The 22769-nt window shown below is 44.0% G+C and overlaps 1 protein-coding gene across 1 annotated transcript in view; it reads right to left on the bottom strand.

Moving 5' to 3' along the window:
• Nucleotides 1-22769, bottom strand: part of LOC121565811 (voltage-dependent calcium channel subunit alpha-2/delta-2-like) — an 81043-nt gene that overhangs the window by 23381 nt on the left and 34893 nt on the right. Inside the window, exons 6-18 of the mRNA XM_045223320.1 lie at nt 17259-17390; nt 14748-14805; nt 14582-14632; nt 14137-14236; nt 13665-13826; nt 8711-8821; nt 8339-8417; nt 7928-7977; nt 7418-7507; nt 3743-3808; nt 3570-3644; nt 3411-3485; nt 3038-3109 (exon numbers count right to left, since the gene is read on the bottom strand). Coding sequence (XP_045079255.1) covers nt 3038-3109; nt 3411-3485; nt 3570-3644; nt 3743-3808; nt 7418-7507; nt 7928-7977; nt 8339-8417; nt 8711-8821; nt 13665-13826; nt 14137-14236; nt 14582-14632; nt 14748-14805; nt 17259-17390 — 1121 coding nt within the window. The remainder of the gene's footprint in view (nt 1-3037; nt 3110-3410; nt 3486-3569; nt 3645-3742; nt 3809-7417; nt 7508-7927; nt 7978-8338; nt 8418-8710; nt 8822-13664; nt 13827-14136; nt 14237-14581; nt 14633-14747; nt 14806-17258; nt 17391-22769) is intronic.

The raw sequence follows: 22769 nt of genomic DNA, 5'->3' as shown, positions 1-22769 counted from the left end.
GGAATACCTGTGGACATAGTGTCCGATAGAGGTCCACAGTTCATTTCTCGGGTATGGAAGGAGTTTTGTTCGGCTCTGGGTGCCACTGTCAGTCTCTCATCAGGTTTCCATCCCCAGTCCAATGGCCAGACTGAGAGGACCAATCAGGACCTGGAGGCTGCTCTACGCTGTGTGACATCCCAGAACCCGTCCACCTGGGCCAAACATCTCCCGTGGGTCGAATATGCCCACAATTCCCTCACCTCATCTGCCACCGGCCTCTCACCATTTGAGGCGGCTGTGGGGTACCAACCGCCATTGTTCCCGTCTCAGGAAAGGGAGTTAGCCGTCCCCGTCAGTTCAGGATAACCTTCGTCGCTGCCGCAAGGTGTGGGTGGACACCCGTGAGGCTCTTCTACGGACAGCAGAGCGTAACAAGAGGGTGGCGGACAGGCACAGGGTAGTCGCTCCCCAGTTCCAGCCTGGTCAGCGAGTCTGGCTCTCCTCCAGCGACATCCCCCTGCGCACTGACTCCCGTAAGCTGTCGCCCCGGTATTTGGGTCCTTTCGAGATCGACTCCATCATCAACCCTTCGGCTGTTCGGTTGAAGCTTCCCCAGGCCATGAGAGTCCATCCTACATTTCACGTGTCCCAGCTGAAGCTGGTCTCCTCCAGCCCTTTGTGTCCGCCTGTGGATCCCCCTCCGCCACCGCGGTATTGGCTGCACCATCCAGCCTACACGGTGCGGAGACTGCTGGACGTCCGGAGGCGTGGTAGAGGGTTTCAGTACCTGGTGGACTGGGAGGGATACGGTCCCGAGGAGAGATCCTGGATTCCCGACGATTTATACTGGATCCGCAGCTGGTGGCTGACTTCCATAGGGACCACCCTGACAAGCCGGGTGGGTCGCCGGGTGGCGCCCGTTGAGGGGGGGTACTGTTACGGTCCGGCACTGTTGGTCCTGTTCCTGCTGGTTTTCCTTTCCCTTTTTCCCTGTGTGTGTTGTTTGTGTCTGTCTCCCCTGCTGTGCAGTCCAGTCAGAGGATCTAGGTCAGGGGCGTGGCCATTCTCTCACAAGATCAGTTACACCCAGCTGCAGCTAATTGTCAACAATCAACCAGCAGTTATCTACCCGGGCTGGACACCTCTCCAGCGCCAGTTCGTTCCTACACTACCTGTGATCTCGTCTGTTCCTGCTGCCTGCCTGCCTGCCATTCCCACGCCGCAACCTGCTCTGTTGTCTGATATCCTCGTCATCCAGCCCTCAGGACTACTGGCTCTCCACCCTACTCAGCTCCTACCCCGGCCTGAAGCTACTCCACCCTGTACTGCTTCTCTCTACCATAACACGCTGAATAAACTACATCATAATTCACCCTCGTTGTCCGCGTGTCCGTCTCTGCACCTGAGTCCCCCACCCAAGCCTAATATATGCATTACACATTCTCACACAGATTTCCCATTGGCATAAATGCATGATTTATATGAAAGCTATGCACTGAGTATACCAAACATTAGGAACACCACCCTAATATTGAGTTGCACCCCCCCAACCCTTTTGCCTTCAGAACACCCTCAATTCGTCGGGCATGGACTCTACAATGTGTCGAAAGCGTTCGAAAGAGATGCTGGTCTATGTTGACGCCAATGCTTCCCACAGTTGTGTCAAGTTGGCTGGATGTCCTTTGGGTGGTGGACCATTCTTGATACACACGGGAAACTGTTGAGTGTGAAAAACCCAGCAGCGTCTCAAGGCTTAAAAATCCTTCTTTAACCTGTCTCCTCCCCTTCATCTACACTGATTGAAGTGGATTTAACAAGTGACACCAATAAGGGATCATAGCTTTCACCTGGATTCACCTGGGCCCAGATTCACAAAACCTTCTTAAGAAGATATTTCTTCTTAACTGCCATTTTTCCCTTAACTATAGACTTATGAAGAAAGTTAAGCAAAGTTGCTATTCCTCAAAAAGGTTATTGGAAATGTTCTTGCACTATTTCTTGTTTCTCCTTAAGCAAAAAGTTTGATTCTAGAATATACATTTTTTGTATTTGTTCTTAATTCCAAGATAGCTGAACCCTTGTCTTAAACTCAGGGCAGTGAGAGAATAAGCTAATGAAAGCAATTGAACATGTTTATTCACTCACAAACTTCATCTGAAAGTTTCATTATTGATTCTTTTAAACCCAAGAACATTTTAGAACAGTAATCTCAGTAGGAAATATGCTAACATGATTGCCATTGCTAGCTAGATAGCTAACTAAATCGGTTGCCTAGCAACAAACATCTTAAGAAGATTGGTAAGAAGATATTTGAGAAGTTCTTAAGAAAATCATTTAATCTTAAGATATTGTTGAGGAATCGCACTTACGAACTATCTTATGAACTTTTTATTTTTTTTCTTAAGAAGCTTCTTATGTTTTTGCTTAAGAAGTGTTTTGTGAATCTGGGCCCAGGTGTTCTTAATGTTTTTTATAAACTGGGTGGTTCGAGCCCTGAATGCTGATTGGCTGACCGCCGTGGTATATCAAGTATACCACGGGTATGACAAAACATTTATTTTTACTGTTCTAATTACGTTGATAACCAGTTTATAATAGCAATAAGGCACCTCAGGGGTTTGTGTTATATGGCCAATATACCACGGCTGGTATATCTGGTATACCACGGGTATGACAAAACATTTATTTTTACTGCTCTAATTACGTTGGTAACCAGTTTATAATAGCAATAAGGCACCTCAGGGGTTTGTGTTATATGGCCAATATACCATGGCTGGTATATCTGGTATACCACGGGTATGACAAAACATTTATTTTTACTGCTCTAATTACGTTGGTAACCAGTTTATAATAGCAATAAGGCACCTCGGGGGTTTGTGGTATATGGCCAATATACCACGGCTAAGGGCTGTATCCTGGCACTCCGCATTGCCTCGTCCCTAAGAGCAGCCCTTAGCCGTGGTATATTTTCCATATACCACACCCCCTCGTGCCTTATTGCTTAAGTATACTCAGTGTATATAGTATATGGCACAGTGCATGCTATTATACTCACTTCCTGTTTGGAGCTATCCTCCACCTCAGCATCCAGGAAGTCAAGTGTTACAGGCTCTGGTAGGTCGAGCAGCTGTTGCGGAAAAGCACCAGTCACATTAGGGATATCACAGCATCCCCATGTTTTACAGTAACACATTCAGTTGAATAAATCTCAGTTGTATTCTATTTTCAGTTGAATACATGCACTGACAATCTTATCTTAGCTAATTGGAATGACATGCAATAAGCAGTACACACTAGGTTCTATATCTAACCTACATCCAACAACATTCACTTTGTATCAAATAAAAATGTACAATCTACAATCTATTTACAATACTCCCTATAAACTGCACAGTGATCTTTCAGTGGGGGAATTTGGTATACATCACTTTTGGGTGAAGGTTTGGATGCAGGAGAAGGTATCCATTTGGGTCGATGGCGTATATGTACCCATTGGCTCCAAGCTGCAAAGTTACGGAGCATAGAATAAATTATTACTTGTGTGCATGCAAGTGTGTGTGAAGTAAGATATGATGCGGTATACTGACGTTGTATCGTGGTGTCAGCTTTTTGATTTCGTCCAGATGCACGTCCACCCCCATGACACCTAATATGAGCTGATTCTGTGGAGAAAGCAACCAGTAAACAAAACCTCAAGAAATTGTGATTTATTAAAGAAAGATTGCCATTGGTCAACGTGAACTGTTTTAAATGACTGCACCTGTGAGTTTCCATCCACGGTGAGATTAAAAACAGGCATGGTTCCAGTAAAAACCAGTCCCAGACCCTATAAAGAAACAAGACAAACAGAAGAACAAAACGTTAAGTGTTTTCCCTAATAGTCCTCTCCCACACTACCAACAGAACACATCATATAATCCAGGCCTAGGCTTAATTTGTGTCTGGGAAACTGCCCCAATGTGTCTACATTGTGCAATGGCACCTCACTATATGATTACAGGAGATTGTAATGCTTATGGAACTTAGAAATCAGATGTGGATATATTATTATCATCCACCTACAGAGCACTCAATGGTATGTCTCTGTCAGTGGACCGTGTGTCTATACTGTAAGGTCAACTGCTCCTTAGAACCAACTTCTCTGGTTTTAAACAGCCTATGTGGCATCGATATGAGTCAGAAACATTCATTATAGTGGCAAAATTGACTACAAAGTGTAAATAGGATAATTTTGGTTATAAAGTCAGTCTCGACCAAAATGGAGTTTGATAAGTGACTGTGTCATGACTTGAGGGTTTGGTTTGGATTACAATTATGTCAACAATTCATGCCTCCTTTTGCCTATTAACACATGGTGGAACCATATTTTTGGGGTAAAGACTGGGCGAGTTCGCTTTGCATGGCCCGGTGCCCTGGGTGGACGGAGACCTCTCCTTAGGAGGACCAATGGAATGGTCGAAAATGAGCAAACCCCGCCCACCCGGGGCACTCAAAACCAGTGGTGTAAAGTACTTAAGTAAAAATACTTTAAAGTACTACTTAAGCCGTTTTTGTACTTTACTTTTTCTATTTTTGACAACTTCTACTTTTACTGCACTACATTCCAAAATAAACTAATGTACTTTTTACTCCATATATTTTCCCTGACACCCAAAAGTACTTATTACATTTCGAATGCTTAGCAGGACAGGAAAATGGTCCAATTCACGCACTTATCAAGAGAACATCCCTGGTCATCCCTACTGCCTCTGATCTGACGGACTCACTAAACAAAAATGCCTCATTTGTAAATGATGTCTGAGAGTTGGAGCGTGCCCCTGGCTATCCGTATATGAAAAGAACAAGAAAATGGTGCAGTCTGGTTTGCTTAATATAAAGAATGTGAAATGATTTCTACTTTTACTTTTGATACTTAAGTATATTTTAGCAATTACATTTACTTTTGATACTTAAGTATATTTTAAACCAATTACTTTTATACTTTTACTCAAGTAGTATTTTGCTGGGTGACATTCACTTCTACTTGAGTCATTTTCTATCAAGGTATTTTTACTTTTACTAATGTATGACAATTGGGTACTTTTTCCACCACTGCGCAAAACGAACTCGCCAACTGGAACCTCTTTCCCAGACAAGACGTGTGGTTAGTATTTTCCCTTGCTTGGGAAATAGCCACTCTAGAGAAAATGGGCTTCCAGAAAGTTATTCAACAATCTTGGGCAGATGGCCAGGATATGGATTACATCTGACTAGTTTCTACTTGGGCTGTCAACCGTCAAACAGCTACATGTCATTATTTGATAGGCTATGCCACTATGATACTAGGCTATGATACTGTGATGTAACTAGCTAAATACATAGACTCTCACTAATGTGTAATGTGAGAGGAAGATTTGCATAGCTAATGTTGCACCTGAAGAAAGGTTTTATCCCTACCAGCTAACATTAGCTAGCTAGCTCATAATTAGGCAAACCTGACAGCATGTTTGATGCATGTTGCCAGCTTGCATTCAATAATGTTTCAACTCGAACTGGCTAGCTACTTTCCTTGTTTGTTGTGATTGACTGGCAAAGACAAACCCATGAAACACCCACCTCAAACCACACCCCCAAGACAACTCTCGTTTGTTAATGAGATTGATGAAAAATGTGGCCAAAGCATGAAGTGCAGTCGCCCTTTAAGTCCAATGTAGATGAATTAGCCTGAGTGCCAGTCTGTTTGTGCTATCATGCCAACTCCTTGTCACTCATCGTCATACCAAACAGTGACTGACTGAAATGACTGGCATTCAGGCTATAGATTAGATATACAGCACCAGTCAAAAGTTTGGACACACCTACTCATTCAATGGTTTTTCTTTCTTTCTTTTTTACTATTTTCGACATTGTAGAATAATAGTGAAGACATCACAACTATGAAATAACACATATGGAATCATGTAGTAACCAAAAAAGTGTTAAACAAATCAAAATATATTTTATATTTGAGATTCTTCAAATAGCCACCCTTTTCCTTGATGACAGCTTTGCACACTCTTGGCATTCTTTCAACCAGCTTCATGAGGTAGTCACCTGGAATGCATTTCAATGAACAGGTGTGCCTTCTTAAAAGTTAATTTGTGGAATTTCTTTCCTTCTTAATGCATTTGATCCAATCAGTTGTGTTGTGACAAGGTAGGGGGTATACAGAAGATAGCCCTATTTGGTAAAAGATCAAGTCCATATTATGGCAAGAACAGCTCAAATAAGCAAAGAGAAACAACAGTCCATCATTACTTTAAGACATGAAGGTCAGTCAATACGGAACATTTGAAGAACTTTGAAAGTTTCTTCAAGCGCAGTCGCAAAAACCATCAAGCGCTATGATGAAACTGGCTCTAATGAGGACCACCACAGGAATGGAAGACCCAGAGTTACCTCTGCTGCAGAGAATAAGTTCATTAGAGTTACCAGCCTCAGAAATTGCAGCCCAAATAAATTATTCACAGAGTTCAAGTAACAGACACATCTTAACATCAACTATTCAAAGGGGACTGTGTGAATCAGGCCATCACAGTCGAATTGCTGCAAAGAAACCACTCCTAAAGGACACCAATAAGAAGAAGAGACCTGCTTGGGCCAAGAAACATGAGCAATGGACATTAGACCGGTGGAAATTTGTCCTTTGGTCTGGAGTCCAAATTGGAGATTTTAGGTTCCAACCGCCGTGTCTTTGTTAGACGCGGTGTGGGTGAACGGATGATTTCCGTGTGTGTATTTCTCACCGTAAAGCATGGAGGAGGAGGTGTTATGGTGTGGGGGTGCTTTGCTGGTGACACTGTCTGTGATTTATTTAGAATTCAAGGCACACTTAACCAGCATGGCTACCACAGCATTCTACAGCGATACGCCATCCCATCTGGTTTGGGCTTAGTGGGACTATCATTTGTTTTTCAACAGGACAATGACCCAACACACCTCCAGGCTGTGTAAGGGATATTTGACCAAGAAGGAGAGTGATGGAGTGCTGCATCAGATGACCTGGCCTCCATAATCCCCTGACCTCAACCCAATTGAGATAGTTTGGGATGAGTCGGACCGCAGAGTGAAGGGAAAAGTAGCCAACAAGTGCTCAGCATATGTGGGAACTCCTTCAAGACTGTTGGAAAAGCATTCCAGGTGAAGCTGGTTGAGACAATGCCAAGAGTGGGCAAAGCTGTCATAAAGGCAAAGGGTGGCTATTTTAAGAATCTCAAATATAAAATATATTTTGTTTTGTTTAACACTATTTTGTTTACTACATGTTTCCATATGTGTTATTTCATAGTTTTGATGTCTTCACTATTATTCTACAATGTAAAAAATAGTAAAAATAAAGAAAAACCCTTGAATGTGTAGGTGTGTCCAAACTTTTGACTGGTAGTGTAGCTGAATGTTCTGAGCCAGGTGACCTCACCAAGGCATCCTGATAGACGTTGGTCCACTGAACCTGCTTGGCACGGCTGCCTGCCAGGACCATGGGGCGGCCCAGCACATCCAGGTACTCCTGGTAACAACACACAGGAATAGCAAACAGTCCCAAATGGCACTGTATTCCCTTTATAGTGCAATACCTTTGACCAGGGCACATAGGGCTCTGGTTAAAAGTAGTGCACTATGTAGAGAATAGGGTGCCATTTGGGACGCACACACACTGATGTTACACAGGAAACGGAAAGGTATTTCAAATGACTACGTGCTATTGCTGATGGAAAGATGCTCAGTAAAATTTGTCCAACTTTATATATTTTCCTGTCAGGCTGTAAGTGGAAACACTTCACAGTAATAACCTCAGGGTAATAATATATACGCTACATTAGAGTCAGTTTCCAATAAACAACAACAATTCTAGGAAGTAGGAAGCAGTGCCAGGAGGAGAACTGGCTGACCCAGGATCAGCTGTGTAAGAGGCACTAGACAAACCCACCTGGGTGTTAATCCGTATGGCACAGATGGAGCGGATCTCAAAATAGAAACCTAGAGGGAGAGGAGAGAGAGAGAGAGAGAGAGAGAGAGAGAGAGAGAGAGAGAGAGAGAGAGAGAGAGAGGGGGGTAACAAGAGAGATAGGTGAGAAACAGAGCTCACAATTATGGCACAGATGAGGGAGAGTGAAGATGGAGGTTGTGTATCAAGCGCTTATAACCTAGGCTAGGGGTTATAAACTGAAAGACTACAGTAACTTCTCTTAAGCAGACAAGTGTCATGTTTATTAGGGCACAAGGAAATGAAAACTGCCATTTTGTTACAACCCCCTACTGCATCTATTTTTGGACAAGTTAAGAGGGATCTTCACTGATGCGTGTTAGACAAAATAGCCCCTGCACTGATCCCACTCACCTTTATTGGCACACGCAATCCACTGCAAGGGTGTGACATCATAGTTGTGCTGCCCCACAGAGAATGTAAAGACCCGCACCTTAGGAGAAAGAGAATTCAAATAACCCATTCATCTTTATTCAGGATCATTAACACGGAGATACACAGCCAAGTGTGATATCCATTGTGGTATCCTTTGACCAGAAATTCCAGTTGGAAGATTCCTGTAATCAGGAAATAAGTAGGAGGAATTTTTTCAACCCTAGTGGCGCATTTATGGATTCCAAGAATGAAGTCATCAATGAATAAGGAAGAATGAAGTTACCAATGAAATAGTGATTGAAATGTCAGCTTATGTGTTTTGTGTGTGTGTTTAGTTTCTGAGAAACGCACCGTCTTGTTGGGCCAGTTGTACTGCTCAAAGATGTCCTGAGCTCGATCCTCTCCTCCATCCGTGAACAGCATGATTATTTTATTGCAGTGAGCTCGCGGGACATTCGTCTTCTAAAAACACAAAGAGAAAGAGAAACAGAAAGACAGTGTGTGCTAACATTAATACAAAACACAGCAAGTGAATGATTAATACAGAAAGTTAGTATGTGATGAATAAAGCAGGCAAGAGGGGACACTGTCTATGTCCCAAATGGCACCCTATTTCCAATAGGGCTCTGGTCAAAAGTAGTGCACTGTATAGGGAATAAGATGAGCTGTTCCCCTGATATGGCTTTCACTATGCTGCCCTTCAAGGCAAAGGGCAGTAACTATGCAAACAGTGAAACTGAGAAAAATGCTTTCAAGTTTTTTTGCTTTCCAGCCAAATACAGTATGTTGTAGGAAGATAAGTGATAATGCACTGATGTATTATCTTATTATGAAGTAATGTTTTATGCATATCAATCATGCCCACTGATTTGACTTATGACCCCTAAAATGCAGATGCTGCACTCTGCCTTTGTATGACCTTAAACAACTATACTGAACAAAAATATGAACGCAACATGCAACAATTTCAACGATTTTACCGAGTTACAGTTCATATAAGGAAATCAGTCAATTGAAATAAATGTATTAGGCCCTAATCTATGGAATTCACATGACTGGGAAGAGGCACAGGCATGGGTGGGCCTGGGAGGGAGGGCCCACGGGAGGGCCCACCCGGGAGGGCCCACCCACCCACCCACCGGGGAGCCAGGCTGAGCCAATCATAATGAGTTTTTCCCCACAAAAGGGCTTTATTACAGACAGAAATACTCCACAGTTTCATCAGTTGTCTGGGTGGCTGGTCTCAGACGATCCTGCAGGTGAAGAAGCCGGATGTGGAAGTCCTGGGCTGGCGTGGTACACGTGGTCTGCGGTAGTGAGGCCGGTTGGACATACTGACAAATTATCTAAAACGATGTTGGAGGCGGCTTATGGTAGAGAAATGAACTTTAAATTCTATGGCAACAGCCTTGGTGGACATTCCTGCAGTCAGCATTCCAATTGCATGCTCCCTCAAAACTTGAGACGTCTGTGGCATTGGGTTTTGTGACAAAACTGCACATTTTAGAGTGGCCTTTTATTGTCCCCAGAACAAGGTGCACTTGTGTAATGATCATGCTGTTTAATCAGCTTCTTGATATGCCACACCTGTCAGGTGGATGGATTATTTTGGCAAAGGAGAAATGCTCACTAACAGGGATGTAAACAAATTTGTGCAACACATTTGGGAGAAATAAGCTTTTTGTGCATATGGAACATTTCTGGGATATTTTATTTCAGCTCATGAAACATGGGACCAAAACTTTACATGTTGCGGTTATATTTATGTTCAGTATATATGAGTAATGCAAAGGCAAAGCACAGTATCTACAATCTAAATGCGTTTATCCAACTTGTTGTTTTTCTGTTTGATGGAAACAGTTTGAGAGTTCTAACTACACTCCAACTTTATTTAATGGTGTTATGTACACTACCGTTCAAAAGTTTGGGGTCACTTAGACATTTCCTTGTTCTCCATGAAAACATACATGAAATGAGTTTGAATAGGAAATATAGCAAAATGAATAGGAAATGTAGTCATTGACGAGGTTAGAAATAATTATTTTTAATATAAATAATAATTGTGTCCATTAAACTTTGCTTTCGTCAAAGAATCCTCCATTTGCAGCAATTACAGCCTTGCAGACCTTTGGCATTCTAGTTGTCAATTTGTTGAGGTAATCTGAAGATATTTCACCCCATGCTTCCTGAAGCACCTCCCACAAGTTGGATTGGCTTGATGGGCACTTCTTACGTACCACATGGTCAAGCTGCTCCCACAACAGCTCAATAGGGTTGAGATCCGGTGACTGTGCTAGCCACTCCATTATAGACAGAATACCAGCTGACTGCTTCTTCCCTAAATAGTTATTGCATAGTTTGGAGCTGTGCTTTGGGTCATTGTCCTGTTGTAGGAGGAAATTGGCTCCAATCAAGCGCCCGTCCACAGGGTATGGCATGGCATTGCAAAATGGAGTGTTGCCTTCCTTCTTCAAGATCCCTTTTACCCTGTACAAATCTCCCACTTTACCACCACCAAAGCACCCCCAGACCATCACATTGCCTCCACCATGCTTGACAGATGGCATCAAGCACTCCTCCAGCATCTTTTCATTTGGTCTGAGTCTCACAAATGTTCTTCTTTGTGATCCGAACACCTCAAACTTCGATTCGTCTGTCCATAACACTTTCCCAATCTTCCTTTTTCCAGTGTCTGTGTTCTTTTGCCCTTCTTAATCTTTTGTTTTTATTGGCCAGTCTGAGATATGGCTTTTGCATTGCAACTCTGCCTAGAAGGTCAACATTCCAGAGTCGCCTCTTCACTGTTGACGTTGAGACTGGTGTTATGCGGGTACTATTTAATGAAGCTGCCAGTTGAGGACCTGTGAGGCGTCTGTTTCTCAAACTAGACACTCTAATGTATTTGTCCTCTTGCTCAGTTGTGCACCGGGGCCTCCCACTCCTCTTTCTATTCTGGTTGGAGCCAGTTTGCGCTGTTCTGTGAAGGGAGTAGTACACAGCGTTGTACGAGATCTTCAGTTTCTTGGCAATTTCTCGCATGGAATAGCCTTCATTTCTCAGAACAAGAATAGACTGACGAGTTTCAGAAGATAGTTATTTGTTTCTGGCCATTTTGAGCCTGTAATCGAACCACAATTGCTGATGCTCCAGATACTCAACTAGTCTCAAGAAGGCCAGTTTTCAGTTTCAGCTGTGCTAACATAATTGCAAAAGGGTTTTCTAATGTTCAATTAGCCTTTTAAAATGATAAACTTGGATTAGCAAACACAGGACTGATGGTTGCTGATAATGGGCCTCTGTACGCCTATAATATAATAATAATATGATATGCCATTTAGCAGACGCTTTTATCCAAAGCGACATACAGTCATGCATGCATACATTTTTGTGTATGGGTGGTCCCGGGGATCGAACCCACTACCTTGGCGTTACAAGCGCCGTGCTCTACCAGCTGAGCTACAGAGCACCATTAAAAATCAGCCGTTTCCAGCTACAATAGCCATTTACAACATTAACAATGTCTACACTGTATTCCTGATCAATTTGATGTTATTTTAATGGACAAAAAAAGTGACCCCAAACTTTTGAATGGTGGTGTAGTTATTTTTTTATGTTTTGAATGTTTTATTGTAGTAACCTTCAAGCATTTTTTCGCCATAAGGTAAGAACTATTTCATCATGGAAATGTTTATACTTAAGAAATATATTACTTTGTATAACTATAATTTGAACACTGTCATTTGCTTTATGTTAGCTTGGTTTTACATATTTTGTTTGCTATCTCTCTTACCATTGTAGGCTAGGCCCTAATTTATGTGCTCTCTATCACCTCTGGGTCCGCATGGCAAACACAAGGAAAGCACAAAGTACAATGCCCAAGGACTAGTCAGACATTCCCCCTCTGAGGGGACAAAATGTTATACTCTCTGTTACAGAATACAGAGGACTGACTATTGAATGTGTGATAGAATAATACTATAGTATCCATGTTTGGTATCTATCTGAAACTTGTTCACTGAGGATAACTCTGATGCTCTCTATATGGATGTATGGTCTCTGTAGTAACTTGTATCTATACATGGTGAACTCTAAATTATTCTATGCAAAGGGAAATTATGGTTGTCTCTGGAATTCTGTCATATTTACATTGGTCTCATCCCCCACACAAGCCTTTAGATGCTGTCACACCCTGTGCAGATTGGGCCTGGTGGTCAGGTTACGGTAAAGTTGGTATCGTTTGATTGGTCAATGGTGGTTGGTTTTGGGTTGAAAGAGTTACACCTGCAGATGTTATAAATGGAATTAAATGCCTTTGTTCTCTCTTATCCTGTTTCCAGTCCATGGAGGAAGGTTGTATGATCAATTCTCATTTCCTAGGCTTCTAGGCCTCTGGCCTAGTAAGCATCTCTTTGTTCATGCTTTGTCTCATAAGTTACCCTTAGGATCTATATGCCTAGAATTATGTTTTGTTAATGTCAGTATTGCTCTTTGTTGTTCTCTTGCTCAGTGTTAAGTAAACCTTTACATTGTTGATTCCTGCGTCTGCGTCCTGCCTCTTCGTATCCCCAGTACTCGTCACAGAGTGTACAAAACATTACGACAAAGTCTGATTTCGGTCTTAACTCAACTTTGACCAAATGTATAGTTACTGCTGTTTGCAATCGTACGGCATTATACTCTCTTATCTTTCTTATCTCCAGGTGCGTTATTAAGCGTACGTGATTTAGAGGAAGGCAAGGTTGATACTGTAACTGTAAAGTATATTTAAGCAATAAAGCCCGAGTGGAAGTGATATATTGGCCATATACCACAAACCCCTGAGGTGCCTTATTACTATTATAAACTGGTTACCAATATAAATAAAACATTAAACAAGTATTTTTGCGTCATACCCGTGGTATATCGTCTGATATACACACGGCTGAAATGCTGTTTCAGCCAATCAGCATCCAGGACCCGGTTTATAATACTGTATTAGTCTGGCATAACAACAACAAGGGAGGTGGCTAAAGCAGAAGTGGATCTGGCAACCAAGCCATTGATACCACCAAGCCACAACCACAAGTACACCCAATTCCATACCCAACATGGTCTACTCCTTGAGAGCCATTCTTAAATGTTTTGCTGGTTGGCCTGTTATCTCTAATGAAATGTCATTAATGTGCTTGCTCAAAGCACAAAATAGCAAGCACACACATTTTCTTTGGGAAATGTCCTTGTCTAGTTCATAGTAGGAGCCCTAAAGAATTGGGCATCACTTGTACAAAATGCGGTCGTTCAGAGTGTTGAGCTTTAAGTCATTTACGTTTAGTAGCTGATTGAAGGCAAAGTGGAAACCAGACTTGTAGTCTGTGGTGCCTTTAGCTTGCATGATCTGCACAGCCTCTTTGAAGATCTTCTTGTTGCGAACGTTGGCCTGGACCAGGTGTTTGAAGCAAGGGACCACTGCCTCTGCCTTTTCATTAAACTGAAACAGGACAGGAGAGAGAAGGACAGAGCAGAAGTGGGATTGAGGAACAACTATGAGAGAGCAGGCTAGATAGACCGCAAGAGATAAAGACAGTGAGTGAAAGAGGAAATGGGTTATTAACAAATGTATAACCGTTCATATGAGTAATTATTGTGTTGTTTAAGGTTGTGAAACATGTTTTATGTTGATGTCTATGTATCGAAAAATAGTATGAAATAGAACTCTACAAAAAAAACAAATGCATAACCAATGAAATGTCAATCCCAGGTGTAACTACAGTAACTACCACACTATCAGACACACTCACCCTGGCCACGTTGACATAGTCGTCATCAGACAGAGTGTCCAGCATCTCCATCACTGATGCCTTGATCAGCTTCAAAGTGAGGCCGCTCACACTGCCACTCCTGAGGGGGGACAGGGGAAAGGTATCATGACACACACGCATACGCAAAAACACACACATGCACTCGTGCACGCATGCACACTAATTGCATGATGCAATACACTCCCCATGTAGATGCTTATCATGTGACATTGGTTGTCACTGTCATGCTCTTGACCCTGTGATAATGTGGCTGGCCAGTTGGCCGCAAGCACTCACTCTATCTCTCACACACACACACACACACACACACACACACACACACACACACACACACACACACACACACACACACAAACTGCACTCTCTTATAGTGTAACCAGTCATTTTGGAACTAAGTTATTGGAACTTAAATTAGAGAACTCACACATCAACAAGTATGATCATGTCTTTGGGAGATGAGGCCCCTTGGATGTACCTTATGAAAAAGAAAGAGAAGATCCCCAAATGCTCATCATAAGAATCCTCAAAATGAACTCTTCAACCATCATCAAAATCAATTATTAAAAGAGAACAGAATAGGTAACACATACCAAGGCCTTCTCCTCACATCATACAGGTCGATCTTATCAGGGGCCCTCCAAGGTGTGGCTACAGATAAGGTAATAAAAACATACAGAATTTTTACTTTCAGTTTTTATTTGCCCCTACCAGTCTACCACCAGACGATGATATTTGATACATATAAGACAATGGAACTAATATTGTATTTACATTTCATAGGTTTTGTGGTATTACCTTCCTTTGAGTTATTGTAACCTTTAAGTAAGCGCTCTGGATAAGAGCGCCTGCTAAATGACTAAAATGTCAATGTAAATGTAGATGCTTAAAGGACCAGTGCAGTCAAAAACCTGACTTTCCTGTGTTTTATATATATTTCCACACTATGAGGTTGGAATAATACTGTGAAATTGTGAAAATGATGAGAATGCCCTTCTAGTGTAAGAGCTGTTTGAAAATACATTTCAGCCTGTTTTGGTGGGATGGAGTTTTGGCCTGCTTGGTGACATCTCAAGGCGGTAAAATAGTTTATAGACCAATAAGAATGAGAGTTCCAAACCTCTCTGCCAATAACAGCTAGTTTTCAACTCCCGACTCCACTACCAGACAGTCCTAAAAAAGTATTGCTTGAGAAATTGCTCTTTCCCAAAAAGCTATTTTAGTTTATTTTTGACAATTTTAATTGAAAACAATCACAGTCAGGTACTTAATTGTTGCCCAGAAATAATAGGATATTGAGATAAATCACAGGTTTATAGCTAGAGACTCAGTGAGTGCATCCCAAATGGTACCCTATTCCCTATATACTGTAGTGCACTACTAGGGGCCCTGATAAAAAATGTTGCACTATCAAGGGAATAGGGTGCCATTTGGGACGCACACAGTTTAGTTTTACAACCCAGCATATTTACAACCATTCATATAACCATATAACCATTCATATTCAAGTAAACTTGTATTGCTTTACAGTATATTGCATTGTCGTGAAGGAAAAGACCAAAGAGATCCTATAATTCTAATAAGGACATCCTGTATTCCTGTAATAACAACATCATGTATTCCTGTAAAAAGGGCATCCTGTATTCCTGTAATAAGGGCATCCTGTATTCCTGTAATAAGGGCATCCTGTATTCCTGTAAAAATGGCATCCTGTATTCCTGTAATAAGGGCATCCTGTATTCCTTTAATAAGAACATCATGTATTCCTGTAATAAGGGCATCATGTATAAGGGCATCATGTATTCCTGTAATAAGGACATCCTGTATGTCCTGTAATAAGATCATCCTGTATTCCTGTAATAAGAGCGTCATGTATTCCTGTAATAAGGGCATCCTGTATTCCTGTAATAAGGACATCCTGTATTCCTGTAATAAGGACATCCTGTATTCCTGTAATAAGAGCCTCATTTATTCCTGTAATAAGGACATAATGTATTCTTGTAATAAGAGCATCATGTATTCCTGTAATAAGGGCATCCTGTATTCCTATAATAAGGGCATAATGTATTCCTGTAATAAGGACATCATGTATTCCTGTAATAAGGGCATCCTGTATGTCCTGTAATAAGGGCATCCTGTATTCCTGTAATGAGGGCATCCTGTATTCCTGTAATAAGGGCATCCTGTATTCCTGTAATAAGGGCATCCTGTATTCCTGTAATAAGGGCATCCTGGATGTCCTGTAATAAGGGCATCCTTTATTCCTGTAAAAAGGACATAACGTATTCCTGTAATAAATGCATCATGTATTCCTGTAATAAGGACATAATGTATTCCTGTAATAAGAGCATAATGTATTCCTGTAATAAGGGTATCCTATATTCCTGTAATAAGGACATCATGTATTCCTGTAATAAGAACATAATGTATTCCTGTAATAAGGGCATCCTGTATTCCTGTAATAAGGGCATCATGTATTCCTTTAATAACGGCATCCTGTATTCCTGTAATAAGGGCATCCTGTATGTCCTGTAATAAGGGCATCCTGTATTCCTGTAATAAGGGCATCATTTATTCCTTTAATAACGGCATCCTGTATTCCTGTAATGAGGGCATCCTGTATTCCTGTAATAAGGGCATCCTGGATGTCCTGTAATAAGGGCATCCTGTATTCCTGTAAAAAGGACATAACGTATTCCTGTAATAAATGCATAATGTATTCCTGTAATAAGGACATAATGTATTCCTGTAATAAGGACATCATGTATTCCTGTAATAAGAACATAATGTATTCCTGTAATAAGGGCATCCTGTATTCCTGTAATAAGGGCATCATGTATTCCTGTAATAAGGGCATCCTGTATTCCTGTAATAAGGGCATCCTGTATTCCTGTAATAAGGACATAATGTATTACTGTAATAAGGACATAATGTATTCCTATAATAAGGGCATAATGTATTACTGTAATAAGGGCATCCTGTATTACTGTAATAAGGGCATCATGTATTCCTGTAATAAGGACATAATGTATTACTGTAATAAGGGCATCCTGTATTCCTGTAATAAGGGCATCCTGTATTCCTGTAATAAGGACATCATGTACCTGGGTAGTAGCGGGTGACCCCAGTGGCGCTACCAAACGCCTGCCACAGGAGGGAAGGATCCTCTTGACTGTTCTCCATAAACACCTTCTCCAGCGCCTGGGTCCAGTTCAGCTCATTTAGAATCACTGGGGCTGAAGGGGAAGACCATGTAGAAGACATATTGGTCTCACTTACAGTGCCTATAGAAAGTCTACACCCCCTTTAACTTTTTTCACATTTTGTTGCGTTACAAAGTGGGATTAAAATGGATTTAATTGCAATTTTTTGTCAATGATCTACACAAAATATTCTGTAATGTCAAATTGGAAGACAAATTATATATATATTTTTAAAGATGAATGAAAAATCTAACACTAATATACCTCAATTAGATAAGCACTCACCTCCTGAGTCAGTACATGTTAGAAAAACCTTCGCAAGCGATTACAGTTGTGAGTCTTCTTGGGTAAGTCTCATAAGAGCTTTGCACACCTGTATTGTGCAATATTTGCCAATTATTCTGTAGGAGACTATTTGACTTCAGCCCGTTTTAGTTGCATAATGAGTCCGTTTGTAATTGCATAATCCACTTATTAGTAGTAATAACTTGTTATTGGTTAGGATGTTGGAGCTGGAGAGTGTTATTGCAGTGACAAAGGGAAGTCCAGAAAGTCTCTGTATGTCCAGATAGACTAATAATAATAATAATAATAATAATATGCCATTTAGCAGACGCTTTTATCCAAAGCGACTTACAGTCATGTGTGCATACATGTTTTTTTGTGTATGGGTGGTCCCGGGGATCGAACCCACTACCTTGGCGTTACAAGCGCCGTCCTCTACCAGCTGAGCTACAGAGGACCACGTACCAGCTGAGCTACAGAGGACACCTGCTCGTCGAACATCTCATTCCAAGATCATGGCCATTAATATGGAGTTGGTCCCCACTTCGCTGCTACAACAGACTCCACTCTTCTGGGAAGGCTTTCCACTAGATGTTGGAACATTGCTGCGGGGACATCCTTCCATTCAGCCACAAGAGCATTAGTGAGGTCGGGCACTGATGTTGGGTGATTAGGCATGACTCGCAGTCGGGGTTCCAACTCATTCCAAAGGTGTTCGATGGGGTTGAGGTCAGGGCTCTGTGCAGGCCAGTCAAACAAACAATTTCTGTATGGACCTCGCTTTGTGGTACGGGAGCATTGTCATGCTGAAACAGGAAAGGGCCTTTCCCAAACTGTTGCCACAAAGTTGGAAGCACAGAATTGTCTAGAATGTAATTGTATGCTGTAGCGTTAAGATTTCCCTTCACTGGAACTAAGCGGCCTAGCTCGAACTATGAAAAACAGCCCCAGACCATAATTCCTCAACCAAACTTTACAGTTGGCACTATGCATTGGGGCAGGTAGCGTTCTCCTGGCATCTGCCAAACCCAGATTAGTCCGTCGGACTGCCAGATGGTGAAGCGTGATTCATCACTCCAGAGAACGTGTTTCCACTGCTCCAGAGTACCGTTCTGTGAGCTTGAAGGGCCTACCACTTCGAGGCTGAGCCGTTGTAGCTCCTAGACATTTCCACTCCACAATAACAGCACTTACAGTTGACAGGGGCAGCTCTAGCAGGGCAGAAATTTGACGAACTGACTTGTTGGAAAGGTGGCATCCTATGATGGTGCCACATTGAAAGTCACTGAGCTTTTCAGTAAAGGCATTCTACTGCCAATGTTTGTCTATGGAGATTGCATGGCTGTGTGCTCGACTTTATATACCTGTCAGCAATGGGTGTGGCTGAAATAGCCAAATCCACTACTTTGAAAGGGTGTCCACATACTTTTGTATATATAGTATATGTTATTGCTGTATATTAATATTTCTAAGGAAGTAGGTAAAGAGCCACAGTCGAGTTCAGTTCATGGTAAGGTCAGGCAAGTTTCTGTGGAACTAAGGCAGGGTGTCAGAGTAACCAATGTGGATGTGGTGGAGGAGTCAGGCGCAGGACACAGAGGCTTCGTCCAACAGACTTTACTAGTCAAAAGTGAAAAATACAATACACGGCCTCGAAAACAAACAGAGGCGAGTGAATACGTAAACCATGCGTAAACACTAAACAAACAAACAGAGCGTCAACACGCAGCTCCGAAATACAGGCAGACAACGACACACAAACTAACCAATACAAAACAGGGAACTTATAGGACACGTAATCAGAACACAAACAGACACAGGTGTACAAGACAGACCAAAGCAATCACACTACGAAACATTCAACGGTGGCAGCTAGTACTCCGGGGACGCCGAACGCCGAAGCCTGCCCGAACCAGGAGGAGGAGCAGTCTCGGCCGAAACCGTGACAGTACCCCCCCCTTGACGCGCGGCTCCAGCCGTGCGCCGACCCCGGCCTCGGGGACGGCCAGGAGGACGCGGACCCGGGCGCGTGGGATGCCCACGGTGGAACTCAGTCAGGAGGGATGGATCTAGGATGTCCCTCCTAGGCACCCAGCACCGTTCCTCCGGACCGTACCCCTCCCACTCCACGAGATACTGGAGACCACTTATCCGGCGCCTCGAGTCCAAGATGGTCCGGACCCTGTACGCCGGGGCCCCCTCGATGTCCAAAGGGGGCGGAGGGATCTCTCCTATCTCATCTTCTTGGAGTGGGCCAGCTACCACCGGCCTGAGAAGAGACACATGGAACGAGGGGTTAATATTCTTGTACTCAATAGGCAGTTGTAACCTGTAACACACCTCGTTCAATCTTCTCAGGACTTTAAAGGGCCCCATAAAACGCCGACCCAGCTTCCGGCAGGGCAGGCGGAGGGGCAGGTTTCGAGTCGAGAGCCAGACTCGATCTCCCGGTGCGTACACCGGTCCCTCACTGCGGTGGCGATCGGCGTTCGCCTTTTGTTGACGGATGGCTCGCTGCAGATGGACATGGGCAGCGTCCCACGTCTCCTCCGAGCGCCGAATCCACTCGTCCACCGCAGGGGCCTCGATCTGGCTCTCGTGCCACGGTGCCAGGACCGGCTGATACCCTAAAACACACTGGAAAGGTGTTAAATTGGTGGAGGAGTGGCGGAGAGAGTTCTGGGCCATCTCTGCCCAGGGGATATACCTAGACCACTCCTCCGGCCGGTCCCGGCAATAGGACCTCAGAAACCTACCCACATCCTGGTTGACTCGTTCAACCTGCCCATTGCTCTCTGGGTGGTACCCCGAGGTAAGGCTCACCGAGACCCCCAAGCTTTCCATGAATGCCCCCCAGACTCTGGAGGTGAACTGGGGACCTCGGTCAGACACAATATCCTCGGGGACCCCATAGTGCCGGAACACGTGGGTAAATAGGGCCTCGGCGGTCTGTAGGGCAGTAGGGAGACCCGGCATTGGGAGGAGACGACAGGCCTTGGAGAACCGATCCACAACGACCAAAATGGTGGTATTCCCCTGGGAAGGGGGTAGGTCGGTTACAAAATCCACCGAGAGGTGGGACCATGGTCGTTGTGGAACGGCCAGGGGATGTAACTTACCCCTGGGCAAATGTCTAGGCGCCTTACACTGGGCGCACACCGAGCAGGAGGAGACATAAACCCTCACATCCTTAGCTAACGTTGGCCACCAGTATTTCACGCTAAGGCAGTGCACTGTCCGGCCAATACCTGGATGTCCAGAGGAGGGTGATGTATGAGCCCAATAAATAAGACGATCACGAACCTCGAGCGGAACGTCACGTCCGCCCCCACAGGACACTCGGGGGAGTAGGGTCGGTACGCAGTGCCCGCTCGATTTCCGCATCGACCTCCCATACCACCGGAGCCACCAGACAAGACTCCGGCAGTATGGAAGTAGGCTCTATGGCCCTCTCCTCTGTGTCATACCGCCGGGACAGGGCGTCTGCCTTACCGTTCTGGGACCCTGGGATGTATGTGATCTTAAAAACAAACCGGGTCAGGAACATGTTCCACCTAGCCTGACGAGGGTTCAATCTCCTAGCTGCCCGGATGTACTCCAGGTAACGGTGATCAGTCAGAATGAGGAAAGGGTGTTGAGCCCCCTCAAGCCAATGCCTCCACACCTTTAGGGCCTGGACTACAGCTAACAGCTCCCTGTCCCCAACGTCATAATTGCGCTCCGCCGAGCTGAGCTTCTTGGAGTAGAACGCACAGGGGCGGAGCTTAGGTGGCGTGCCGGACCGTTGTGACAGGACTGCCCGAATACCGGTCTCGGACGCGTCTACCTCTACTTGGAATGGTAAAGAGGGATCCGGATGCGCCAGCACCGGGGCCGAGGTGAACAGGTTCTTCAGTTTGACAAATGCCCTGTCCGCCCCAGCTGACCACTGCAAACGAACCGGACTCCCCTTTAGCAGGGACGTAATGGGAGCTGCAACCTGTCCAAAGCCCCGGATAAACCTCCGGTAGTAATTAGCAAAACCCAAGAACTGCTGCACCTCTTTTACAGTGGTTGAAGTTTGCCAATTACGCACGGCCGACACACGGTCTACCTCTATCTCCACACCAGACGCGGACAACCGATAACCCAAAAAGGAGACGGACTCCTGGAAGAACAGGCATTTCTCTGCCTTGACATACAAGTCATGCTCCAACAGTCTTCTCAACACTCGGCGCAACAGGGCTACATGCTCGGCTCGTGTAGAAGAGTACACTAGGATGTCGTCGATGTACACTACCACACCCTGCCCATGCATGTCCCGGAAAATCTCGTCAACAAAGGATTGGAAGACTGAAGGAGCATTCATTAACCCGTATGGCATGACGAGATACTCGTAATGACCCGAGGTGGTGCTAAATGCCGTTTTCCATTCATCCCCCCTCCCTAATGCGCACCAGATTGTACGCGCTCCTGAGATCCAACTTTGTGAAGAACTGCGCTCCCGCGTAATGATTCTGTCATAGTCGCAATCAGTGGAAGAGGGTAACTGTACTTAACCGTGATCTGATTGAGACTACGATAATCAATACACGGGCGCAAACCCCGTCCTTCTTCTTCACAAAGAAGAAACTCGAGGAAACCGGGAAGTGGAGGACCGTATGTATCCCTGTGCCAAGGACTCGGCTATGTAAGTCTCCATAGCCGCAGTCTCCTCTTGAGACAGGGGATATACACGGCTCCGCGGAAGTGCCGCTCCTGTTTGTAGATTTATCACACAGTCCCCCTGTCTATGAGGTGGTAGCCGTGTTGCCCTCGTTTTGCTGAACACAAGTGCTAAGTCCTCATACTCAGGGGGAATGCGCATTGCAGGCACTTGGTTCGGACTCTCTACCGAGGTCGCCCCTAAGGAAACACCTAGACATTTCCCTACACACTGGGCAGACCACTCCATAAGAGCCCTCTGTTGGCACACAATGGTAGGATCATGGGCGCTTAACCAGGGAAGCCCCAGCACCACGGGGTACGCAGGAGAGTCAATCAGATAAAACTGAATGATCTCCTCATGACCCCCCTGTGTCGTCATCTTAAGTGGTGCTGTGACTTCTCTGATCAGCCCCGACCCCAACGGCCGGCTGTCTAGGGCGT

Source organism: Coregonus clupeaformis, chromosome 10 (genome assembly GCF_020615455.1).
Source record: "Coregonus clupeaformis isolate EN_2021a chromosome 10, ASM2061545v1, whole genome shotgun sequence".
Classification (NCBI taxonomy): Eukaryota; Metazoa; Chordata; class Actinopteri; order Salmoniformes; family Salmonidae; genus Coregonus; species Coregonus clupeaformis.
The sequence above is the reverse complement of the archived record's forward strand: the minus strand, read 5'-3'. Positions and strand labels throughout refer to the sequence as shown.